General features: G+C 43.9%; 1 protein-coding gene across 3 annotated transcripts in view; it reads right to left on the bottom strand.

Moving 5' to 3' along the window:
• Positions 1–23,336, bottom strand: part of PIK3R4 (phosphoinositide-3-kinase regulatory subunit 4) — a 75,996-nt gene that overhangs the window by 3,978 nt on the left and 48,682 nt on the right. For all 3 annotated transcript variants that reach the window (XM_055569954.1, XM_055569953.1, XM_055569952.1), the window contains exons 13-16: positions 20,300–20,465; positions 7,184–7,348; positions 4,385–4,596; positions 2,720–2,851 (exon numbers count right to left, since the gene is read on the bottom strand). In XM_055569954.1, coding sequence (XP_055425929.1) covers positions 2,720–2,851; positions 4,385–4,596; positions 7,184–7,348; positions 20,300–20,465 — 675 coding nt within the window. The remainder of the gene's footprint in view (positions 1–2,719; positions 2,852–4,384; positions 4,597–7,183; positions 7,349–20,299; positions 20,466–23,336) is intronic.

The following is a 23,336-nucleotide window of genomic DNA, read 5'->3' as shown; positions in this document are numbered from 1 at the left end:
AGGAGTGATATAATCTTAGGTGATAATGTTGAACAATCTTTGTTGACTAAGTTGTCACCCTTCAAAAAATAATGAGCCAAACTGAACTTGAAAAGTAGAAGACCAACAAAATGAGCAGATATCCAGATAAGCAGTTCACTAACCGCTTTCCTTTGCATCGGTTTCCATGTCTTTAGAAACCTATGCCCTTCTCAATACACAGGGAGGCTGAGGTGCTGAAGCAAATCTTCAAAGATCAGTATTACAGAGTAATTTTCTTTTTGTGAGTGACAAAGCACTTCTATTCTTAACTCTCCTTAATTTTTTAATTAATTTATTTTAATTGGAGGATAACTACTCCACAATATTGTGGCTGCCTCTGCCAAACAGCATACATGTGTCCCCCGATCCCAAACCCCCCTCCCACCCCATCCCTCTGGGTTGTCACAGAGCACCGGTTGTGCAGCTCTGCTTCACACGTGGAACCTGCCCTGCCGTGTGTTTCACACATGGTGATACACACGTTTCAATGCTATTCTCTCAAATCATCCACCCTCGCCTTCTCCCAGAGTCCAAAGGTCTGTCCTTTGCGTCTGCATCTCCTCTGCTGCCCTGCATGGAGGATATCAGCACCGTGTTCTAAATTCCATATCCGTGGGTTAATAGACAGTCTTTGTCTTTGGCTTTCTCACTTCCTTCCCTCTGTATAATAGGCTCCAGGTTCACCCACCTCATTAGAACTCACAAATGTGTTCCTTTTTATATAAGTAGTATTCCATTGTGTGTACCACAGCTTTTAGGGAAGATTTTAAATAGATAGATATAAAAACATGAATAAATTTGGTACTGTTTTGCCTGGAACTGGATGTGCTCACACAGGGAGACAGCGCAGAAGGACCAAGACTGAGCCCTCGGGCTGGCCACAGATTAAAAGTAGAAAAAGGAGAAAAAATAGCAAATAAATCAACAAAAGAACCAAGAGACTGAGGTCCTCAACATCAAACAAGGAAAGTGTTTCAGAGAGAGGAAGTGATCAACCAAGCAAGCGCCAAGTCCTATAAGACGCAGGATGCGTCATGGCCACGGGAGGAGGCAGCGGAGTGACCATGACAGCAGGCCTCGTGGAGAGGAGGGGGCGGAGGAATGGAGGGGGCGCGAGGAGAGGAGGGGGCGGGAGAATGGAGGGGGCTCCAGGAGAGGAGGGGGCGGGGGAATGGAGGGGGCTCGAGGAGAGGAGGGGGCGGGGGAATGGAGGGGTTGCGAGGAGAGGAGGGGGCGGGGGAATGGAGGGGTTGCGAGGAGAGGAGGGGGCGGGGGAATGGAGGGGGCTCCAGGAGAGGAGGGGGCGGGGGAATGGAGGGGGCTCCAGGAGAGGAGGGGGCGGGGGAATGGAGGGGGCTCGAGGAGAGGAGGGGGCGGGGGAATGGAGGGGTCGCGAGGAGAGGAGGGGGCGGGGGAATGGAGGGGTCGCGAGGAGAGGAGGGGGCGGGGGAATGGAGGGGTTGCGAGGAGAGGAGGGGGCGGGGGAATGGAGGGGGCTCCAGGAGAGGAGGGGGCGGGGGAATGGAGGGGGCTCCAGGAGAGGAGGGGGCGGGGGAATGGAGGGGGCTCCAGGAGAGGAGGGGGCGGGGGAATGGAGGGGTCGCGAGGAGAGGAGGGGGCGGGGGAATGGAGGGGGCTCCAGGAGAGGAGGGGGCGGGGGAATGGAGGGGTCGCGAGGAGAGGAGGGGGCGGGGGAATGGAGGGGGCTCCAGGAGAGGAGGGGGCGGGGGAATGGAGGGGTCGCGAGGAGAGGAGGGGGCGGGGGAATGGAGGGGTCGCGAGGAGAGGAGGGGGCGGGGGAATGGAGGGGGCTCCAGGAGAGGAGGGGGCGGGGGAATGGAGGGGGCTCCAGGAGAGGAGGGGGCGGGGGAATGGAGGGGTCGCGAGGAGAGGAGGGGGCGGGGGAATGGAGGGGGCTCCAGGAGAGGAGGGGGCGGGGGAATGGAGGGGTCGCGAGGAGAGGAGGGGGCGGGGGAATGGAGGGGGCGCGAGGAGAGGAGAGGGCGGGGGAATGGAGGGGGCACGAGGAGAGGAGAGGGCGGGGGAATGGAGGGGGCACGAGGAGAGGAGGGGGCGGGGGAATGGAGGGGTTGCGAGGAGAGGAGGGGGCGGGGGCCTGGAGACAAGAGACCATGAGGAAACACAGATGGTAAGCGCCACCGCTTATCAGGTACTCGTTGTGTACCAGACCATATGCATCACATGTGTTACCTCACATTCTTACAACTCTGCTAGACAAGTTTTTTAGCCACATTTTACAGTTGAGAAAAATGAGTTTCAAAGAGCTGCCCAAGTGTTTTGCCTAAGAATTTATACAAGGAAATCTGAACACCCAATAAGAGAAGGGGAGGGAGGCTTCAAGAAATACAACAGAAATGGCAGCTGAGAGGGATGACCTCAGGCTTCCAGCTCAGATTTCCAGGAAGATGATGGCAACTAAAAACAGGGAACACAGGAGAAAGAAGACAACGGGAAGGAAGCGGTGGTGGACAGGAATGGATGGTGGTGGTGTGACTGATGAGACCTCACAAAACACAATAAATGAGAAACGACAATGAGATATCCGTGGCAGGAACTTCCACGGAATCAGAACTGACCACAAAAGACAGCATTTGGCTCACAGGTAAAAACTCTTAAGGTCATGAACCTGGGCAGCAGGGTCGTCTGCCCCGGCCCCGCCAGCCCACCCGCCTCCTACCTGCGATCACCCAGGACTGGTAGAGCGGGTGCATGGAGAGGCGCCGGACGCGGGCCCGCGACGGGTGGCAGTGACTGGAGATGGGCAGCTGGAAGCGCATGTCCCAGCAGGCCATGGTGCCGCTGCTCGTGCCTGCGAGGGGAGAAGCGCAGACGTGACTGCCGCAGGCTCAGCATCAGTGCTGATTCCCGCCGACGTTACCTTCAACCTGGCTGGCCACTTAGGAAAGAGCTTTACTTCCAGGAAGCTGCCCACCCCACTCCTCGGTTCCAAACAGCACCTTAGCCCAAAGGTACAGAGTACTAGCACAGGGCTATCACAAACCTAGCAAGTGTGAAGCAAGAATGAATAACTGACACTTACTAACTGCCAAAGGCGCCCGTGGAAAAAACCCAGAAGGCCTAGAGAAGACATAAAACGAATCTGATAAAGCAAAACGTTCAGACTGCCTTAAGTAAGCAGAGGTAGTTTACTGGCGCTTGGTAATCTCAGTCAGCCCTCAAGCAGCAGCAGCTCTGCAGCCGTCCTCAGAGCTCAATCTCTGCCACGTGCCCTTTTCTCTGAAACCTTCTGGAGACAGGCATGGCTGTCCGAGCACAGCAGACACTGGGGTGACTGCCTGCATGTGTGCCCATGACATCTGAAACCACACAGACAGAATGCCACCCAACCCGAAGAATAATGTGCACTCTAATGCCAAGGCTTGTCTCCAGGTCCAGTGGAGACGGGGGTGGGAGAAGACCAAAGGGGCGGCGGGCCCCTCTGCAGGCCCCTCAGAGCTGGTGGGGCTCTGCATGAGAGCCACCGGGGCAACTCACTAACCTTGTGGCGTGTGTGACAGCTACTTTTCCAAGCCTGGCACAACATCTTCCTGTGCCAGGGCAGCTTAGTCTCGCAAAAGGCAAAAAATAATGCACTTCACACAAACCATAAAGGGCTGATAATGTCACAAATGCAAGACAGGGAATCTATTGAACAGAAACTAATATTCAAGCGTAGCAGAGTCTAATTCTTCTGAAAGAGTGTCAAGTGACAATGAATAAGCTCCAGTACCTTCTAAAGGGGCAGGTTCAAAGCCTGGCAGGGGGGCGGGGGGAGTGAAATTAAAACAGGAGAGAAGCAAGTCATAGGGTGCTCTTCAGCAAGGAAAGGTGGGGGGAAGGGGTCACAAGGCCAGCAGCCACTGTTTGGCTCTCCTCCTGGGCTGGATGGACCCTTTCATCTCATTAAATCCTCAAAGCTGCCCTTGGAGGGAATGGGCCTATCTGAAGACGAGAACAGTAAAACCAGAAGGGTGAAGCAGCTTGCCTGTGGCTACCGGGATTTAAAACCGAGCTGCTCAAATTCAAATGTCCTCATCCTGTAAACCCAGCCTGTTGCTTCCCTGGCAGAGTAAGAAAACGCCAGCAAATCTGACCACCGTAGGGGCACGTTTAAAAACGAAGAGACAGAGTAAATTGTTACACGCACTGAATATTGACCTCACTCTTTCAAATTTGTTTTTTAATGAAAAAATTGAAATGTAAGTATTATAATAATTATAGGGGGGGAGAAAAGAACATAGGGGAAAATTAGCAATGAAGACAAAGGAAAAGAGCTTTCTTAAGAGGCATGCCCGACAGCAGCATCCAGACCCAGGCAAGGACCTGAAAGGCAGCTCCCTACCGATGCAGAGCCAGCACTGGTGGATGTCCACGGCAAAGGAGGTGATGAGGCCTGCCTTGAGATCGTGCCTCAGTGTCCAGGCGTTGCTGGAGGAGCGGAGGTCCCAGCCCACCAGAGCGCCGTTCACAGTGGCGTAGGCCAGCACGGACTGCGCCCCAGAGCTGAAGTGATGCAGGTCCACCACGCAGCCGTCCTCCTTCTGGTCTAGGACTCTAGGAGACACACATCAAGAGGCAAAGGCTCGTCCATCACGAAAGACACAGCACCCGCCTCCACTGCAGATCAATCTACGTCCATCACGAAAGACACAGCACCCGCCTCCACTGCAGATCAATCTACCTTCTGACCATAGTCAAGAAAAAAAACTCTGTGGCCCATCTAAGACAAGGATAGTTGAGCATTTTTAAAAAAATTACTTCAGAACTACAGGAGAGCTGCAAATGTAGCGCACAGACTTCCATGCATCTTCACTCACTCTCCCCTCATGCTGATCTTCACTCACTCTCCCCTCATGCTGATCTTCACTCACTCTCCCCTCATGCTGATCTTCACTCTCTCTCCCCTCATGCTGATGACTTCTTTTATTAGAAAGAAGGATTTAAGATTCATTGCTGTTACTGCATGAATCAATCGTTCACTCCCTTTTATTACTAATAATAAAGTGAAGTAAATAAGATTAGTGATTCCTTTGTAAGTACTATTCCATTCCTTGATATACCTGTTTTGCTTTTGTTTTTTTTTCAAGCTGAGGTATTTTTAAACTAAAATAATGCCATAAACATGCTGGCCAGCTTTCTTGGTCAGTGCGTATCGGGCCTCTGCACACTGCTGTTTTGGCTTTGTTGAGGGTCAGCAGCATTGTCTGTGAGAGCCGGGCAATGAATCTGCCAGGATTTAAAGCCTCACGCATCTCTGCTGCATGTTCTTTTTTTTAAAACAACCCTTTGAAAATGCAAAAATCATTCTTAATATGGGCCATACTGCTGGCTGTAGCTTGCTAACTCCTGTCTTAGGCAAACAATTATATTTATAAACATTCTAACAATGACAATATTCCCTAAGGTGATGATGAAAAGTCCAAATGCCAAACAGTGAAAAGGATCCACAGATCCTAAGTATTCAGAGCCAAGGTGACATGGGTGGACCGAATGCGCGCCCCACACGGGGTTTCCTGGGAGCACCTGCCGCCAGGCAAAGCCTCCTGGGGCAACCTGCCAATCCAGAGAGTCAGTGTTGCTCAGTTAAAGTTGCTCAGTTGTGTTTGACTCTTTGCGACCCCTTGGACTATACAGCCCATAGGATCCTCCAGGCCAGAATACTGGAGTGGGTAGCCTTTCCTTCTCCAGGGAATCTTCCCAACCCAGGGATCAAACCCAGGTCTCCCGCACTGTATGTGGATTCTTTACCAGATGAGCCACAAGGGAAGCCCAAGAATACTGGAGTGGGTAGCCTATCCCTTCTCCAGTGGATCTTCTCGACCCAGGAATTGAACTGGGGTCTCCTGTATCACAGGCAGATTCTTTACCAACTGAGCCATCAGGGAAGATATAAGTGTTGCTCAGGGTAAACAGTAAAAACTAACATTCGCAATGAAAAGTGCTGTCAGCTTAGAGGCTCTCCCGCACGAAACGTATACTCTGCTGCGGGGTCCTCACGCCATGCACTCCGCCAAGAGCCCTCTGGAGATTTACGCCACACAGAGGCTGCTCTGTAGCCGCTCTCTGCTGAAAGGACTTCTTAGTTCAAGGTTATTATAATGGGTCCTGGACAGAAGCTGCCCAAGTCTCTTTAGTGAATGCGTTTAAAAAAAAATAATAACAACATATCTTAATTGGTAAAAGCAAAACAAAGAATAAACAAAGTGATACAAAGAAATAATAAAGTGCCAGGTGACCCAATCATCACCCCCTTCTTCCTCAGCTGCCCAGTGGAGGTGAGCTGTAATCCACCGAAACTGTGATGAGGCGTCTGGGGGCTCTGCTTCCTCCCTGAGGGTCCCCGCTGTGCCCGCCCCGCCCTACGCCACCACCGTGCTGTGGCCACACCGGGTGCCGCCTCCTCCAGGCCGCCTCCCCAATCCACCTGTAAGCTGGTCCCCTGTCCCCGGAACAGGGCACGCTGTCATACTGCACCGAAGTCATCTGTTCGCTGGTCTGCCTCTCCCACTAGGCTCGTTTCTTAGAGAGTATAACAAACACATCTTACTCATTTCTGCAATTTTCCGTGTGCAGCACACACTAGTCAGCTGAAAAATTGTTCTGTTTGACCTTTAAATATCTTACCTTGCATGGGTTTAATCTACAAGCAACCACAATCTGTAAGAAGTGGAGGAAATTCTTAGATAAAGCCAGCCAGGATCTTCTTTTTAAAATGATAAGCAAACAATCTGACTGAACACTCTGCTCCATTCCCAGCAACTTCAGAGGCTTTACTGCCAAGTGACAAAATGCTGACACCACTTTTGAGCTTCCTTTAATGAAGAACACTCACATTTTCGAAACCAGCAGCCAGAGCTGAGACAGAAGATGTAACTGATAATTAGGTTATTCAGATTCCAGACTGGGATGAGCCACATGTTGAAAGCTGCCCTTCTGACCTTTGGACAAATTGGTAGAAATAGTTTCCTCGAACTGTGTGTGATAGATTTGAGTTGGAAACCCAATTTTATTCATTTCATGTGCTTAAAAACAGAAGCACATTGTCACAGGCCCTCAGCTGATCCAAACTATTACAGAAGGAGGGTTACATTATCCCAGGACACCAAATGCAGTTTAAAAAACACAAACAACAGACAGATACCTGCTTTGCAGAGGATGAATCTTGGGAGACTTGGGCAGCTTGGAGGCCTCAATCGCGAGAAGCTGGACGGCACCATTGTCGGACGCTATGGCTAAGTAGTGGGAACCCTGGCAGAACGTGAGCGTCTTGACACGGCCCCCGACTCGGCTATAGGTGAGAATAGACCTGCACAAGGAGAAGCAGAACCGCGTTTCTGAAAGGCCACAGAGTATTAACACTGCCGACATTAAACAGCCACAGGACTGTTAACAAACAAAAAATGACACTCTGAGGTCTGTTTCCCTCCTTGATCATGTAACAAAAATAATCCCCCTCAGAAGCACTGGTACAAAACCACCTTTCCTTCTGATACTTTCAAGTGGCCGTCTTCACACGCTTCTCTCTGATCACGGAAAGACTGCCCACCCTCCTTTCCAGCTGGACTTCCCTCATTATGGCCTGACCCAGCCTGCTTCCTTTCTGCAATTCCTGAAGCCCTCCTCTTACCCCCGCGGTTATTCCATAATCCCGCAGATGCAGCCTGCCACAGCAGGACGGCATTGGCTTGGGAATCACAGGGCCGAGTTCCACTAACTGACCACCAGTATGATTTGAGTCAAGCCACTTAACCTGCACTGCACCTCATTTACCCGTTTACAGCCCAACACTTCTAAGCAGGACATAGTGTAGCTCAATTAACATGTAAATCATGAAACGTTTATTAACACACAGTATTACTGTAATATTCAGTCTCTCCCACACACACATTGACCCCTCAAGCTGTCTGTCCCCCTCCTTTAAATTTACCACCAAACTTCCTGAATATGATGAGCGGTGCCTGCCTCCCTCCACTGCAGAGTTCCTCCTTCATCATCCTCCACAAAGGTCACATACTCAGCCTTCTAAGTGGCCACTCCTTAAAGGTCACAAGCCCCAAAACACCAAATTTATTCACCTTTATCTTCTATAATTTATTATACAAGTTAATACATCTTAAATATACAAAAATTATTAAAAAAAAAAAAAGAAGTAAAAACATAATTCTAACACCCAGAGAGAAACGCTTTTGTTGTTTAGTCGCTAAGTTGCGTCTGACTCTCTGCGACTCCATGAACTGTAGCCCACCAGGCTCCTCTGCCCACAGGATTTCCCAGACAGGAATACTGGAGTGGATTGCCATTTCGTTCTCCAGGGGATCTTCCCAACCCAGGGATTGGACCCAGGCCTCCTGCATTGTTAGGTGGATTCTTTACCACTGAGGTACCTGGGAAAACCACAGAGGAACACTACAGACATTATTATATAGCTTCCCAAAGAGTTTTCTATGCATATTACAATATATTTATATTTGATTTATAAATAAATATGGAACATTTTATATATTAATCATGCCTCTCTAGTTCACTTTTTAATAGCAGCCTTGCTGAAATACATGTCATAAAGTATAACATTTTAAAGTGTACAACTCAGTGACTTGGAGCATGCATGGGCATTTTATCCCTTCTATGGCTAAATAATATTCCATTATGTGGATATACTATATTTGCGTATCCATTCAATAGCTGATAGACATTATGGTTTCCACTTTTTGGCTATTATGAATAATGCTACTATGAACACTCATTTATAGATTTTCATGTGAACAAATGTCTTCAACTCTCTTGGGTTTATACCTAGGAGTAAAACTGCAGAGTAATAGGTAACTCTATGATTAGCATTTGAGAAACTGCCAAACCTTTTTCCAAACTTGCTGCATCACTCTACACTCATACCAGCAAAGTACAAAGGTGCTAATTTCTCCACATTGTCTCCAGCACTTGTTCTTGTCTTTTTGATTAGAGTCATTCTAGTGGATGTGATGTGGTATCCCACTGTGGTTCTGATCTGAATTTCCCTAAAGATGCAGAGTACCTTTTTTGCATACCTCCCGGTTACCCTTTCATATTCTTAGGGGACTGGTTCCAGGACCCCCAGCAGATTCTGAAATCAGAATGCACTAGTCCCTCTAGGTCCTCTGTATCCAAGGGTTGCATATCAACAGAAAATATTCTATCCCTAGTTGACTGAATCTGCAGAACCCACAGGTATGAAGGGCCAACTCTACCTGAGTCCTCTGCTTTTTAATTACTTGTTTTCTTACTGTTGAGTTAAAACAGTTCTTTATATATTCAGAGTATTTATCTCATTCTGTGGGTTGTCCTTTCACTTTCTTGACAGTGTCCTTTGAAGCCTAAATGTTCATAATTTTGATGAAATCACATCTATTTTTGTCACTGTGTTTTCTGGTGGCATATTTCAGAAGTGAAAGTTGCTCAGTTGTATCTGAGTCTTAGAGACCCCATGGACCATACAGTCCATGGAATTCTCCAGGCCAAAATACTGGAGTGGGTAGCCTTTCCCTTCTCCAGGGCATCTTCCCAACCAGGGGTTGAACCCAGGTCTCCCTCATAGCAGGAAGATTCTTTACCAGCTGAGCCAGCAGGGAAGCTCAAGAATACTGGAGTGGGTAGCGTATCCCTTCTCCAGCGGATCTTCCCAACCCAGGAATTGAACCAGGGTCCCCTGCACTTTACCATCTGAGCTGCCTCAATCCAAGGTCATGAAGAATTACATGCCTATGTTTTCTTCTACAAGTTTTACAGTTTAGCTCTTACGTTCAGGTCTATGATCCATTTTGAAAAATTCTCTGCAAACCCATTCTTTTGCATGCAATTGCCCAGTAATCTCTACACCATCTGTTCAGGCTGTTCTTCCCCACACTCGGCTGTCCTGGCACCTGTGTCAGAAAGCAGCGACCATAAACGCACCTCTGCATGTCAGCTCTAGCCCACTGACTAATGCATTTATCCCTATGCTGGTAACACAGTGTCCTGACTGCTGTAGCTTTGTGGCCAATCTGGAAGTGTGATTTCTCCAACTCAGTTATTTCCTTAAGACTGTCTTGCTTTTTAAGTCCTTTGCATATCTTCATGAATTTTAGGATCAGAATGTCAACTTCTGTAGAAAAGGGCAGCTGGAAATTTCATAGGGAAAATCTGAGGATCAATTTGGGGATGTCAGCTATATTAACAAACAGCAAAAGTTTTCCACTGAATGAACATGGGATGTGTTTCTACTTAGGTCTTCTATAAATATTTTAAAATATTTCTTTCAGTGATGTTTGTAGCTTTCAGTATTCAAGTCTTGTATTTTTCTGTTAAATTTATTCTTCAGTACTTCATTGTTTCTGATGCTGTTACATATAGAATTGCTTTCTTTAGTTCATCCCTGGATTGTTCATTGTTGGTGGTGGTGGTTTAGCAGCTAAGTTGTGTCGGACTCTTGCAATTCTGTGGACTGTAGCCTGTCAGGCTCCTCTGTCCATGGGATTCTCCAGGCAAGAATATTGGAGTGGGTAGCCATTTCCTTCTCCAGGGGATCTTCTCGACCCAGGAATCGAACCCAGGTCTCCTGCATTGCAGGCAGGTGATTTACCAAGTGAACTATGAGGGAAGCCCATAGTTCATTGTTAGCATGCAGAAATCCAAATGACTTTTATACATATAAATACAATATGATCTTATGTTCTACAACTTTTTGTTGAACTCATTTGATAGTTCTAATAGGTTTTTCTTTTTATTGCTTACTGTCTGCCAACACAATTTTACTTCTTCCTTTCCAACCTGGATGCCTTATATTTCTTTTCCTTATCTAAATGACCCCACTAAGAACCATGAAAGCAGTCAGAGTGGACGTTCTTACCTACATGGCTCGCCTCAGGGGCAAGTGTTCAGTCTTAAGTGTGATGTTAGTGGGCTTTTCACAGACATCTTTATCAGTACTAAACTGTAACTACTTGAGTTGCTTTTAATCATAAAACAGTGTTAGATTTTAACAAAATCTTTCTAAGAATCTTTTGAGATCATCTGTGGTCTTCATCCTTTATTCTACTAATGTGATATATTCACTGACTGATTTTCAAATGTTGGAAAGGGTTTGCATTCTTGGGATAAACTGCACTTGGTCACAGTATATTATCCTTTGAACATGCTGAATTCAGTTTACTAGTATTTTGTTGAGGATTTTAATGCCCATATTACCTATGCGTCTTGGTCTACTGTTTTCTGGTCATATATTTTGCCTGGTTGTGGTATCAGGGTAACACTGCCCTTATAGAATGAGTTACAAAATGTTCCCTCATCGATTTTTTTGAAAAAGTTTTTGAAGGATGGGCGTTAATTCATTAAGTATTGGTAGAATGCACCATGAAACCATCTCAGCCTGGGCTTCTCTTTGTGGGAAGTTTTTCTTTTAATTACTAATTTAATCTTATTGTTATAGGTCTAAATATTCAGGTTTTCTCTTTCTTCTTGATTACCTCTGATAGGTTGTATCTCTCTAGGAATCTAATCTGTCCATTTCATCTAGGTTATTTCATTTGTCGGCATACAATTGTTCATAGTATTCCTCTGTGCTCCACAGTGATGTACTCAACAGTAACATCCCCTCTTTCCTTCCTAGTTTTAACTTTAGTAACTCTCCCTTTTAAAATTGATTATTGTAGAAAAGGTTTGCCAATTCTGACCTTCCCAAAGAACTGATTTCTGCTTTTGCTGGTTTTTCTCCTTTACTTTCTATTCCCTATTTCATTTGTTTCTTCTTTGGTCTTTTATGATTTCCTTCCTTCTACTTGCTTTGGGTTTACTTTGCTCTTCTTTTTCTAGATTTAAGGTTAAAGCTAAGTTACTGATTTATGATTTTTCTTCTTTTTAAATACAGCTGCATGCAGCTATAAACTTCTTCAATACTCCTTTAACTGCACCCTTAAGTTTTGGTTTGTTGTGTTTTCATTTTCAGTCACCTCAAAGTATTTCTCTAATTTCCCTTTGAGCCACTGGTCATTTTGCCATGCGCTGCTTAACCTCTACAAACCTGTGAATCCCCCGAATTTCTGTTACTGATCTAGTTTCATTTCACCGTGGTTAAAGAACATGTATGTTGATACAGCTCAGTGCCTTTAAATTTATTGAAGCTTGGTGTCTGCCCTAGATAATCTGCTGCAGTCGGGTAGAGTGTTCTATACATGTCAGACCTGGTAGGTCTGCAGTGTGCTCAATTCTTCTTACGGGAAGAGCATTAAAATCTCCAACTTACTGTTGAACTATTTTCCCCTCCAATTTTGTCCGTTCTTCCTCAATGCAGGGGCTCTGCTGTTAGCAGCGTGCTTGTAATTGCTATGTTTTCCCGATGGGCTGACCCTGTTGTCATTATAAAATATCCTTGTCTATCTCAAGTATCGATTTTTGTGTTAAAATGTCTGAGATAAGCATAGCCACTCCAGCTCTTTTAGAAACTGCATGGTGTACCATTTTCAGCCCTTTTACTCTCGCACTGCATCTCTTGAATTTAAACTGTTGTCTTTTGTGGGAAACAGTCATATCATACTTTGTCTTACTTCCTGCCAACTCTGCTTTTTGACTACATTTAATGCGATTAGCAATAAGGTAGGGCTTACGTTTGACATTTTGCTATGTGTTTTCTCTATGTCTTACATGGGTTTTTTTTTTTGTTTTTTTTTTTTTTGGTTGTTGTTCTAGTCCACCACTGCTCCCTTGTGTTATAAAGGTATTTTCTAGTACATAATTTTAATCCCTAATTTCCTTTATTACACATTTTTGAGTTTTACTAAATGTTTTTAAGGGTTTCTTTTAGTGGTTTCTCTGGAAAATACAATCAACATCTAAAAACAATCAGATGAGCACCAATTTTGCTCCAATATATCTGCTCCCTCCTGCCTCGTCTGCACTATTACTGTCATACAAATTACACCTTTATGCATTATAGCTCTGTCAACGCAGTTTTATAATTATTTCTTTACATAGTCTTCTTTTAAATCAGATAGCAGAAAGAGTTACAGAAAAAAACTAACTTGTACTGTCTTATGTTCACTCCTGTATCTGTTGATTCCTTTACTCGATGCTCTTTATTTCTTCATGGGGTTCAAGTTAGTCTCATGTCCTTTCCTGTCAGCACGACAGACTCCTTTTGGTATTTCTTTCAGGTGAAATCTGCTGGCAATAAATTCCCTGTTTTTACTTACCTTGGAATATCTTAATTTCTCCTTTGTTTCTGAAAGACAATTCTGCTGGATATAGAATTACTGTCGGTCTTTTTCTTCCTAGACTCTGAATATATCATCTCACTGACTTCCAGGCTCCATCATTTCTGATTAAATGTCAGCTATTAACCTTACTGAAGGTCCCTCGTACAAGATGAGTCTCTTTGCTCTTCTGCTTCAATATTTTTCAACAATTTGCTTATCATGTCTCTCGTATGGCTCTCTTTGATCTTTGTCCTATTTGGAGTTAGCTGAGCTCCTCGAATGTGCAGATGAATGCTTCTCAGCAAATCTAGGGGCGGGGGTGGTTCAAGCCGTACTTCTTCCAATACTCTTCTCTCTCCTTGCCTTCTGGGACCATCACGTGTATGCTGGCACACCTGACAGTGGTCCACAGGCCTCTGAGGCTCTGTTTGGTTTTCTTTATTCTCTTTTAGTTTTTATACTTCTGAATGGATGTCAACTATTTTCTATTTTCAAGTCCCTGGTTTTTTCTCTCGCCAGTTGAAATCTGCTGTTCAGCCCTGAACTCTTCATTTCTGTTATTATACTTCTGAACGCCAGGATTTCTGTTTATCATTTCTATCCCTTTATTGACACTGTCTATTTGTTGAGACATTTTTCTCATAATTTTCTTTTAATCCTTTAGACATAATTTCTTCTAATTTTTTGAACATATTTTTAATCACTAATTTAAAGTCATTGTCTAGAAAGTCCAATTTCTGGGATTTGTGAGGTACTGTTTCTACTGCCTGCATTTCTTCCTGTATATAGGACATACTTCCCTATTTCTTTGCCTGACTTTTAACTTTTGTCCAAAACTAGACATTTTAACTAGTATGTATTGACTTCAGAAATAAGATACCAATGTTGTCACTGCTTTTTTAGTGACTTGCCTAGAGACCAATCCTACAAAGTCTTTATTTCTCATGCGTGGCCACTGAACTCTCACGTCAGTTAAATGAATGATCAGCTAATGACTTTCCTGGGGTCATTAAAGAATCTGCCTGCCAATGCAGAAGAAATGGGTTCGATCCCTGGGTTGGGACGATGTCCTGGAGAAGGAAATGGCAACCCCCTCCAGTATTCTTGCTTGGCAAATTCCATGGACAGAGGAGCCTGGAGGGCTACAGTCCATGAGGTTGCAAAAGTCACACAACTTAGTGACTAAATAACAATGACATTCCTTACATTCATGAACTGATGCGAGGTCCAGCCTTTGTCAGGCTCTCCGTGCTAGCTGCGGCACACCCTCAACAAAGCATTTTACAGCTCGGCCTCATCCTTCATCTCCTGCTCGCACAGAGACTCAAGGTCGGCCACAGGTGAGAACCTGCAGCCTCCGGAGTTCTTTCTTGGGCTTATACACAACCCTGCAAGTGCATGTGGTCTTATAGACACCCATGCATACATCCAAACTTTTCAAAAGCCCCCTACTGATATCACACGCTTGCTTTCAAGTTTTTCGTCAGCCTCTTCTTAGCTACAACTGGGACTGCCACCTCAGGCAGCTGCCATGTTAAACAAATCCCATCAATAATTTCAACAAATGCTCCATGGGTAGAGTTTTTCCTCAAAGAACAAAGTAAAAGCTCAAATAAAGACAGGACAGGCCCTGATCATGGCAGTTTAAAGCAAGCTGGTCAAATGGTGATAATTCTCTGGAAACGGGGCTTTGGAGGAGTTCAAAGCCTTTACGACCCCTCCAGTGGCTACTAAGCTGCTGGTTTTCACGGTTACTGTAGTTGTGGGACTGTAAGTTTTCCAGGCCACTGTACAGCTCGCAAGTAGTGGGGGATGAAATCAGGGCTCACATCCATGGCTTGCTGTTCTGAGAGTCAGCCGTTTTTCTCAAACAACAATTTTCAGATTGATGAAGGACTTTAATTTCTAGAATTCTGAAAAAGTTGATTTTGACAGTTTTTGCCAGTGTTCTCATTGTTTTTAAGGAGGAAAAGAATTTTAAAAATTCTTACTCTGTCTTTCTAAAAACAGAAATCCTACATGAGTTCTTAAACCGACTTCTCAAAACTGTATTTTCACAGACTGTATCAATATATTCCATATCAAAAAAATGTATTTCTACAGCAATCACTTTATTACCACAATAATCACTTACTTATCCAGTTTCTCTCCTTCTGCTGAATCTTTAGTTTGCTCCCAGTTTTTTATAATTAAAAAGAAAGCAAGAAAAGACAACCCTCAGAATGGGAGAAAACAATAAGCAAGTGAAACAACTAACAAAGAATTAATTTCCAAAATATACAAGCTGCTCATGCAACTCAATACTATAAAAGCAAACAACCCAATCAAAAAGTGGGAAAAAGACCTAAACAGACATTTCTCCAAAGAAGACAAACAGATGGCTAATAAACACATAAAAAGATGATCAGCACTGCTCACTATCAGAGAAATGCAAATCAAACTACAGTGAGGTATCACCTCACATGGGTCAGAATGGCCATCATCAAAAAATCTACAAACAATAAATGCTGGAAAGGGTGTGAAGGAAATGGGCCCTCTTGCTTTGTTGGTGGGAATGTAAACTGGTACAGCCACAATGGAGAACAGTCTGGAGATTCCTTAAAATACCAGGAATAAAACCACCGTATGACTCAACAATCTGACTACTGGGCATATACCCTGAGAAAACCATAACTGAAAAAGACACATGTACCTGAATGCTCACTGCAGCATGTATACAACAGCTGGGACGTGGAAACAACCTGGATGTCCACCAACAGATGAATGGATAAAGCCAGCTTTGATATATATATATATATATACACACACAATGGACTATTGCTCAGCCATAAAAAGGAACGCATTTGAGTCAGTTCTAATGAGGTGGATGAATGCAGAGCCTATTATACAGAGTGAAGTTAAGTCAGAAAGAGAAAAACAAGTATCATATACTAACACATATATGGACTCTGGAAAGATGGTACAGATGAACCTACCTGCAGGGCAGCAGTGGAGATGGAGATTAGAGAAGAGATATGTGTGCGGACACAGCAAGGGGTGGGTGGGATGAATGGAGGGAGTAACAGGGAAACATATGCCCGACCATGTGTAGACAGAGAGCCAGCGGGAGTTTGCTGGATGACTCAGGGAACTCACACTGGGGCTCTGTGACAACCTACAGGAGTGGGATGGGGTGAGGGGTGGGAGGGAGATTCAAGAGGGTATATGTACCTATGGCTGATTCATGTTGATGTGTGGCAGAAATCAAAACAATACTGTAAAGCAATTATCCTTTGATTAAAAATAAATAAAAATGTTAGGGAAAAAAAAAGCCAATCTGAACAGCCTCAAAACTAAATATCTGAATTTATTCTTTTTTCTTCTTAGAATATGTTCATCATAAAGGCTTGTGATACATAAAGTCCAAAGCCTTCCACGGATGATGGATGTATGAACTATACTCACCAAAGGTCACACTGTGTGAGAACACCCAATTGTTTTACTAGGCTTTCATGCCACTTGGCACTTTTACTGCATTTGAGAGCTGCTGATAAACCTAGATAGCATATTCAAAAGCAGAGACATTACTTTGCCAACAAAGGTTCGTCTAGTCAAGGCTATGGTTTTTCCTGTGGTCATGTATGGATGTGAGAGTTGGACTGTGAAGAAAGCTGAGTGCCAAAGAATTGATGCTTTTGAACTGTGGTGTTGGAGAAGACTCTTGAGAGTCCCTTGGACTGCAAGGAGATCCAACCAGTCCATTCTAAAGGAGATCAGCCCTGGGATTTCTTTGGAAGGAATGATGCTAAAGCTGAAACTCCAGTACTTTGGCCACCTCATGCGAAGAGTTGACTCATTGGAAAAGACTGATGCTGGGAGGGATTGGGGGCAAGAGGAGAAGGGGACGACAGAGGATGAGATGGCTGGATGGCATCACTCACTCGATGGACTTGAGTCTGAGTGAACTCCGGGAGTTGGTGATGGACAGGGAGGCCTGGCGTGCTGCGATTCATGGGGTCGCAAAGAGTCGGACACGACTGAGTGACTGATCTGATCTGATCTGATCTGATAAATCTCTTTCTTAAACGCTCCCTTCTGTTGCAATATGACATAACTTAAATGGTTTCTTCTCTCTTCTTTTCTGACTGCTCTCTTCCTAGCCCCAAAATTCAGTTTTGTAAAGTTCAGGCCTCAGGTTAACACTTTACTTCAGGGTAGCCATATCACTCAAAAACTTCAACTTTTAATACTATCTCAGACTCTAAACTATGTAATCCTAACACTGATAATTTCTTGCATTACTCTTCATTGGAATAACACTATACTTAGATGTTTTACCATCAAATTTGGCAAGTACCAAATACATCAGTGTTTCCTAAAATCGAGAAGCTAAATGAGCCAAAAACAGGGGAGCACAAAGAGCATATATGGCAAATACAGTTTAGAATACTACAAAGGATTAAATTTTTAAAATCTATGTAAAAGTTAAAAAAAAAAAAAAAAACACAGCAATTTTTCAAGAATTAGTCCACAAGGGAAAAACTAAAAGTTTAACTGAAATAAGAAAGAAGCAAACGGCAGAGCTAAGATCCAGATGGCCTAAATCACTGACGCAATTCAAGGAGAAAGTCAGAGCTGCAATGGGGTGGTCAGCCAACATACCGCATGAGGGAAATACCCAGGCAGTCAGAATGTACTAGTGAGACTGCCTAAGAAAACCCAGCACCGCTTTGAAGGCCTCCTTCTCCCTCATCAGCTCACAGAGGCACGTGATGAGGGCAGCGCTTCCTATTCCCTCCTCGCCCTCTTTCTCTCCCTGGACCTGGAATGAAGCACCTCCAAGCTAACGCTGACAGTCTGCTCTTACAGACGAGACAGCAGCCGTGTGCAGAGGACACCCATTCTCCTGAACGTCATACAAACGTTCCAAAGACTACAGTTACTGTCAGCTGAACTGCCACAGTTTCTGGTTTACCACTGCCTAAAATATGACACTGGGACAAAGGCATGGCTCTGTGATAAAAAGCATCTGGAATTAACAAGAGAGGTTTCTGCAAAGTTAATGGATGATTCCAAGTTTTTACTTGAGAGGCTTACTCAAATCAGTTAAACTTACCCTCCTAATAAAAGCAAAAATGAATACAACCAATGATGATAATAACAAAGAACCATTTAGAAAATAGTTATCAGAGGTTTTTAAAACATTAATCAAAATGCTAATAATGGTGGGGGAAAATCAAAAGAATGGCTGTAGGCAGGGAGGAGGCAGGCATTTTATGCAAAGGAACATGAGGGAACATTCTAGTTATGTTCTGTATCTTGAGAGTGGTTTTTAAGTTGCACAAGTTTGTGTATTTGCTGGATCTTTTGGAATGGTTAAGATCTGTGTGCTTCACAGCATACAAACTTGATGCCCCAGAAGAAAGGGAGAACTATAAACAAATATTAGCAATATACATGGCTGAAATTTTTAGGAGAAATGTTCTGATATCTGTGACTCACTCTGAAATACATTTTTAAAAGATGAATTGATAGGAAGATGGATAATTATACGACACAGCAAATAAAGTAAAATTATTAACTATTTAGAGTCTTGCCGCAAGCATGTGTGTTCACTGGAAAACCTCTCTCAAGGTTTGAAAATTTCATTTAAATATTGACCAAAAAAATTGCCTCATGGAGCCAAGATTCTTTTACTGGTTTTCAATTTATGTTCTGACCAATGCAGTGCCAAGAGTGAATGAACATGAAAAATAACTAAGCGTGCTACAAAAATTAGAGCTCTTAAAAGAAAATTAACAGAACAAAATCATATCATGTGGATAAGGAGTAAACTTATTAATTATTTTAGTTTATCAAAGATATTTTGTTGACCTTTTTGTGGTTACTGGTCAAATGGTCAGTGGTCAATGATTAGACGTCAATGACTCAATGGTCATAAACTTGAGCAAACTCCAGGAGAGTGGGGACAGAAGAGCCTGGTGTGCTGCAGTCCGTGGGGTTGCAAAGAGTTGGACACAACTTAACTGACTGAAAAACAGCATGGCCAATGAACTGATAATGAGAAAAGCACCAAAGGTTCCCCACATCTTTTCATGTACGTAGATTCAATTTTGATTTCTAATAGCTTTCTTTTCGGATCCAGACCAAATTAGGCACACAACTACAAAGTTGTACAAATCTAAAATATCTCCCCCATTTATTATAACCTCATCATGCATATGTGAAGAGTCTTCAAGATTTCAAGTAATAATTACGTCTCTCTTGACTGGGCACTCTTATCATTTCCTACTTTCTCTGTTGCTCACACTCCATCTAACCCATTCAGCAAATCTTGTTGACGCCAGCATTAAAACATACCCAGAATCTGATCATTTCCCATTATGTCCCCCATCTTGCTCAGTTACAGAAAAAGCCTCCTAATCCTTCTACCCTGCACCTCCTCAGTCTATTCTCAACACAAGAGCCAGAGTAATTTTGTTGAAGTTTGACTCAGATCATGTCTCTCCACCATGCAGAATCATCCAAAGGCCCCCACACCTCACTCAGAGGCTAAGCCCCTCACGACAGCCTGCAAGGCCCTGTGAACTCGGGCCCTCTGACGTCCTTCTCCCTCACACAGACCTTCCTGTTCTTCCCCGAACATGCCAAACATTCTTCTGTCTCTGAGGCCCATGTTTCCTCTGCTGAGAAGGCTCTTTCTCAGGACATCACGTGGCATTTTCTCTCATCTCTGTCAGCGGCTTCCTTAAATGATACCTTCTCTGTGAAGAAGTCTCTAGCCAATTTCTTTAAACTCTAGTCGACCCCACCCACTCACCCTCTACCCCTCTTTTTCTGCTATCATTTTTTCCCATAACATTTCTTGCCATCCAAAAATACAAGCTGTTTTACTTACTGACACACTGTTTATTGTCTGTGGCCTCCCACTGACGTAAAGTCTCCCAGAACATGCATTTGTGTCTATCTATCACCACTGTATTCCTGGTACCTACAACAGCACCCGTCACGGAGTGAGCACTCAGTGAATACAGTGACTGGGTGGGGCGTGGCCTCCCTGCCCAGGTGCAGGTTACCTGGTGGTGGTGGTCTTCCCCTCCATCTTCTGACTATTCCAGATTTTCACCGTGCCATCATTTGAGCATGTGGCAAACAGTGAATGCTCGTCAGAGACTCTAATCCGATTCACAGCAGACTTATGTTCGTGAAGATGTGCCACAAGGAGCCCCTTAGGCCGCCACCCTGAGGAAAACCAGGAGCGTGTCTTAAGTTTCAGTTTACAAATACAATCTTCCCTTTACACCCAGCTACAAGGATCGACAGCCAACAGGAGAACAGTTCATAAGAACTGAACAAAGGGCCCCAACAGCTAGTCAATACTGAGTGGCCTACTGGACCACATCAGATATTATCGCCTATGGAGGAAGATATCCTTTCAAACAGCCTTAGAAAGACTGCCCTAGGGCCTTCTCCAGCATCTGAGAGGGCACACTAGTCATCTGCTACCAGGAAAAACCCCAACTACTTGCTCAACGGCAAGAGGTAATGACTACCTTGATGTAGAGAAATGGGGCACTACGGAAAGAGCCCACTCCAAAAGCCTCAAAGACCCAGATCTATCACACCACAGTGTGACCTTGGGGTACTTAGGTTTCAATTTCCACAAATGTAAAATGAGGGGGAAATTATTCAACCCACACAATGACTGTATGGGTAAATGAGATACAAAGCGTCTAACACTGCCCCAGGTCCACAGTAAAACCCAAATGTGGACTTCTTCTCTACCTGCAATCATATATTCTATGACATCAACAGATTGGTATAAACAGGATTATAAATTAGGCTCAGAATACCCAAGGATTTTCTAGTACCTTATGACATCTATACACTCTGCTCATGTATATTCTTTTCATGAATAATTAATATCCTCTAGTAAACAACAAAGTCCCTGAGGCCACAGACTATGTTTTATCCATCCTGTATCATTCACAATATCCAGCATAGGTCTTTGCATATAACAATCTTCAATGTTTGATTAAAAAAAACATTTATATTTAGGTATAACATTTAATAATATTTAATATTAATCAATTTTTTAAAAAAACCTAGAGCGTGGGATGGGATGGAAGGTGGGAGGGAGGTTCAGAAGAGAGGGGACATACATATATTGTTCACTTGCTCAATCATGTCCAACTCTGCAACACCATGGACTGCAGCACACCAGGCCTCCCTGTCCATCACCATCTCCCAGAGCTTGCAAAAACTCATGTCCATTGAGTCAGTAATGTCATCCAACTATCTCATCCTCTGTTGTCCCCTTCTCCTCCTGCCTTTAATCTTTCCCAGCATCAAGGTCTTTTCTAATGAGTCAGCTCTTTGCATCAGGTAACCAAAGTACAGGAGCTTCAGCTTTAGCATCAGCATCAGTTCTTCCAATGAATATTCAGGATTGATCTCCTTTAGGATTGACTGGTTTGATCTCCTTGCAGTCCAAGGGACTCTTAACAGTCTTTTCCAACACCACAGCTCAAAAGCATCAATGTTTCAGCGTTCAGCCTTCTTTATGGTCCCACTCTCACATCCATACATGACTACTGGAAAAACCAAAGCTTTAACTAGATGGACCTCTGTTGGCAAGGTAATGTCCCTACTTTTCTAACACACTATCTGTGTTTGGCATAGCTTTTCTTCCAAGGAGCAAGCGTCTTTTAATTTCATGGCTGCAGTCACCATCTGCAGTGATTTTGGAGCCCAAGAAAATAAAATATGTCATTGTTTCCCCATCTATTTGTCATGAAGTGATGGGACCGGATGCCATGATCTTAGTTTTCTGAATGTTGAGTTTTAAAACAGCTTTTTCACTCTCCTCTTTCACCTACATCAAGCAGCTCTTTAGCAGCTCTTTGCTTTCTGCCATAAGAGTGGTATTATCTGCTTATCTGAGGTTATTGATTTCTCCTGGCAATCTTGATTTCAGCTTGTGCTTCATCCAGTCTGGCATTTCATATGATGTACTCTGCATATAAGCTAAATAAGCAGGATGACAATATACAGGCTTAACATATTCCTTTCCCAATTTGGAACTGGTCTGTTGTTCCATGTCTGGTTCTAACTGTTACTCCTTGACCTGCACACAGATTTCTCAGAAGGCAGGTAAGGTCATGTGGTATTCCCATCTCTTTAAGAATTTTCCACTTTGTTATGATCCACATAGTCAAAGGCTTTAGCATAGTCAATGAAGCAAAAGTAGATGTTTTTCTGGAACTCTCTTACTTTTTTGATGATCCAACGGATGTTGGTAATATGATCTGGTTCCTCTGCCTTTTCTAAATCAAATTTGAACATCTGGAAGTTCTCAGTTCACGTACTGTTGAAGCCTAGCTTGGAGAATTTTGAGCATTACTTTGCTCAAAGTATGTGAAATGAGTGCAATTGTGCAGTAGTTTGAACATTCTTTGGCAATGCCTTTCTTTGGGACTGGAATGAAAACTGACCTTTTCCAGTCCTGTGGCCACTGCTGAGTTTTCCAAACTTGCTGGGATATTGACTACAGCACTTTTACAGCATCATCTTTTAGGACCTGAAACATCTCAACTGGAATTCCACCATCTCCATTAGCTTTGTTCATAGTGATGCTTCCTAAGGCCCACTTGACTTCACATTCCAAGATGTCTGGCTCTAGGTGAGTGATCACACCATCGTGGTCATCTGGGTCATTAAGATCTTTTCTGTATAGTTCTTCTGTGTATTCTTGCCACCTCTTCTTAATATCTTCTGCTTCCACTAGGTTCATACTGTTTCAGTCCTTATATCTGCCCACCTTTGCATGAAATGTCCCCTTGGTATCTCTAAATTTCTTGAAGAGATCTCTCATCTTTCCCAGTCTATGATTTTTCCTGTATTTCTTTGCTTTCCTATCTTTCCGTGCTATTTGCTGGAACTCTGCATTCAGGTGGATATATCTTTCCTTTCTTCCTTTGCCTTTTGCTTCTCTTCTTTTCTCAGCTATTGTAAGGCCTCCTCAGACAGACATTTTGTCTTTTTGCATTTCTTTTTCTTGGGGATGGTTTTCTTCACTGCCTTCTGTACAATGTCACAAACCTCTGTCCAGAG

The sequence above is a fragment of the Bubalus kerabau genome, chromosome 2 (genome assembly GCF_029407905.1).
Source record: "Bubalus kerabau isolate K-KA32 ecotype Philippines breed swamp buffalo chromosome 2, PCC_UOA_SB_1v2, whole genome shotgun sequence".
Taxonomy (NCBI): Eukaryota; Metazoa; Chordata; class Mammalia; order Artiodactyla; family Bovidae; genus Bubalus; species Bubalus kerabau.
The sequence above is the reverse complement of the archived record's forward strand: the minus strand, read 5'-3'. Positions and strand labels throughout refer to the sequence as shown.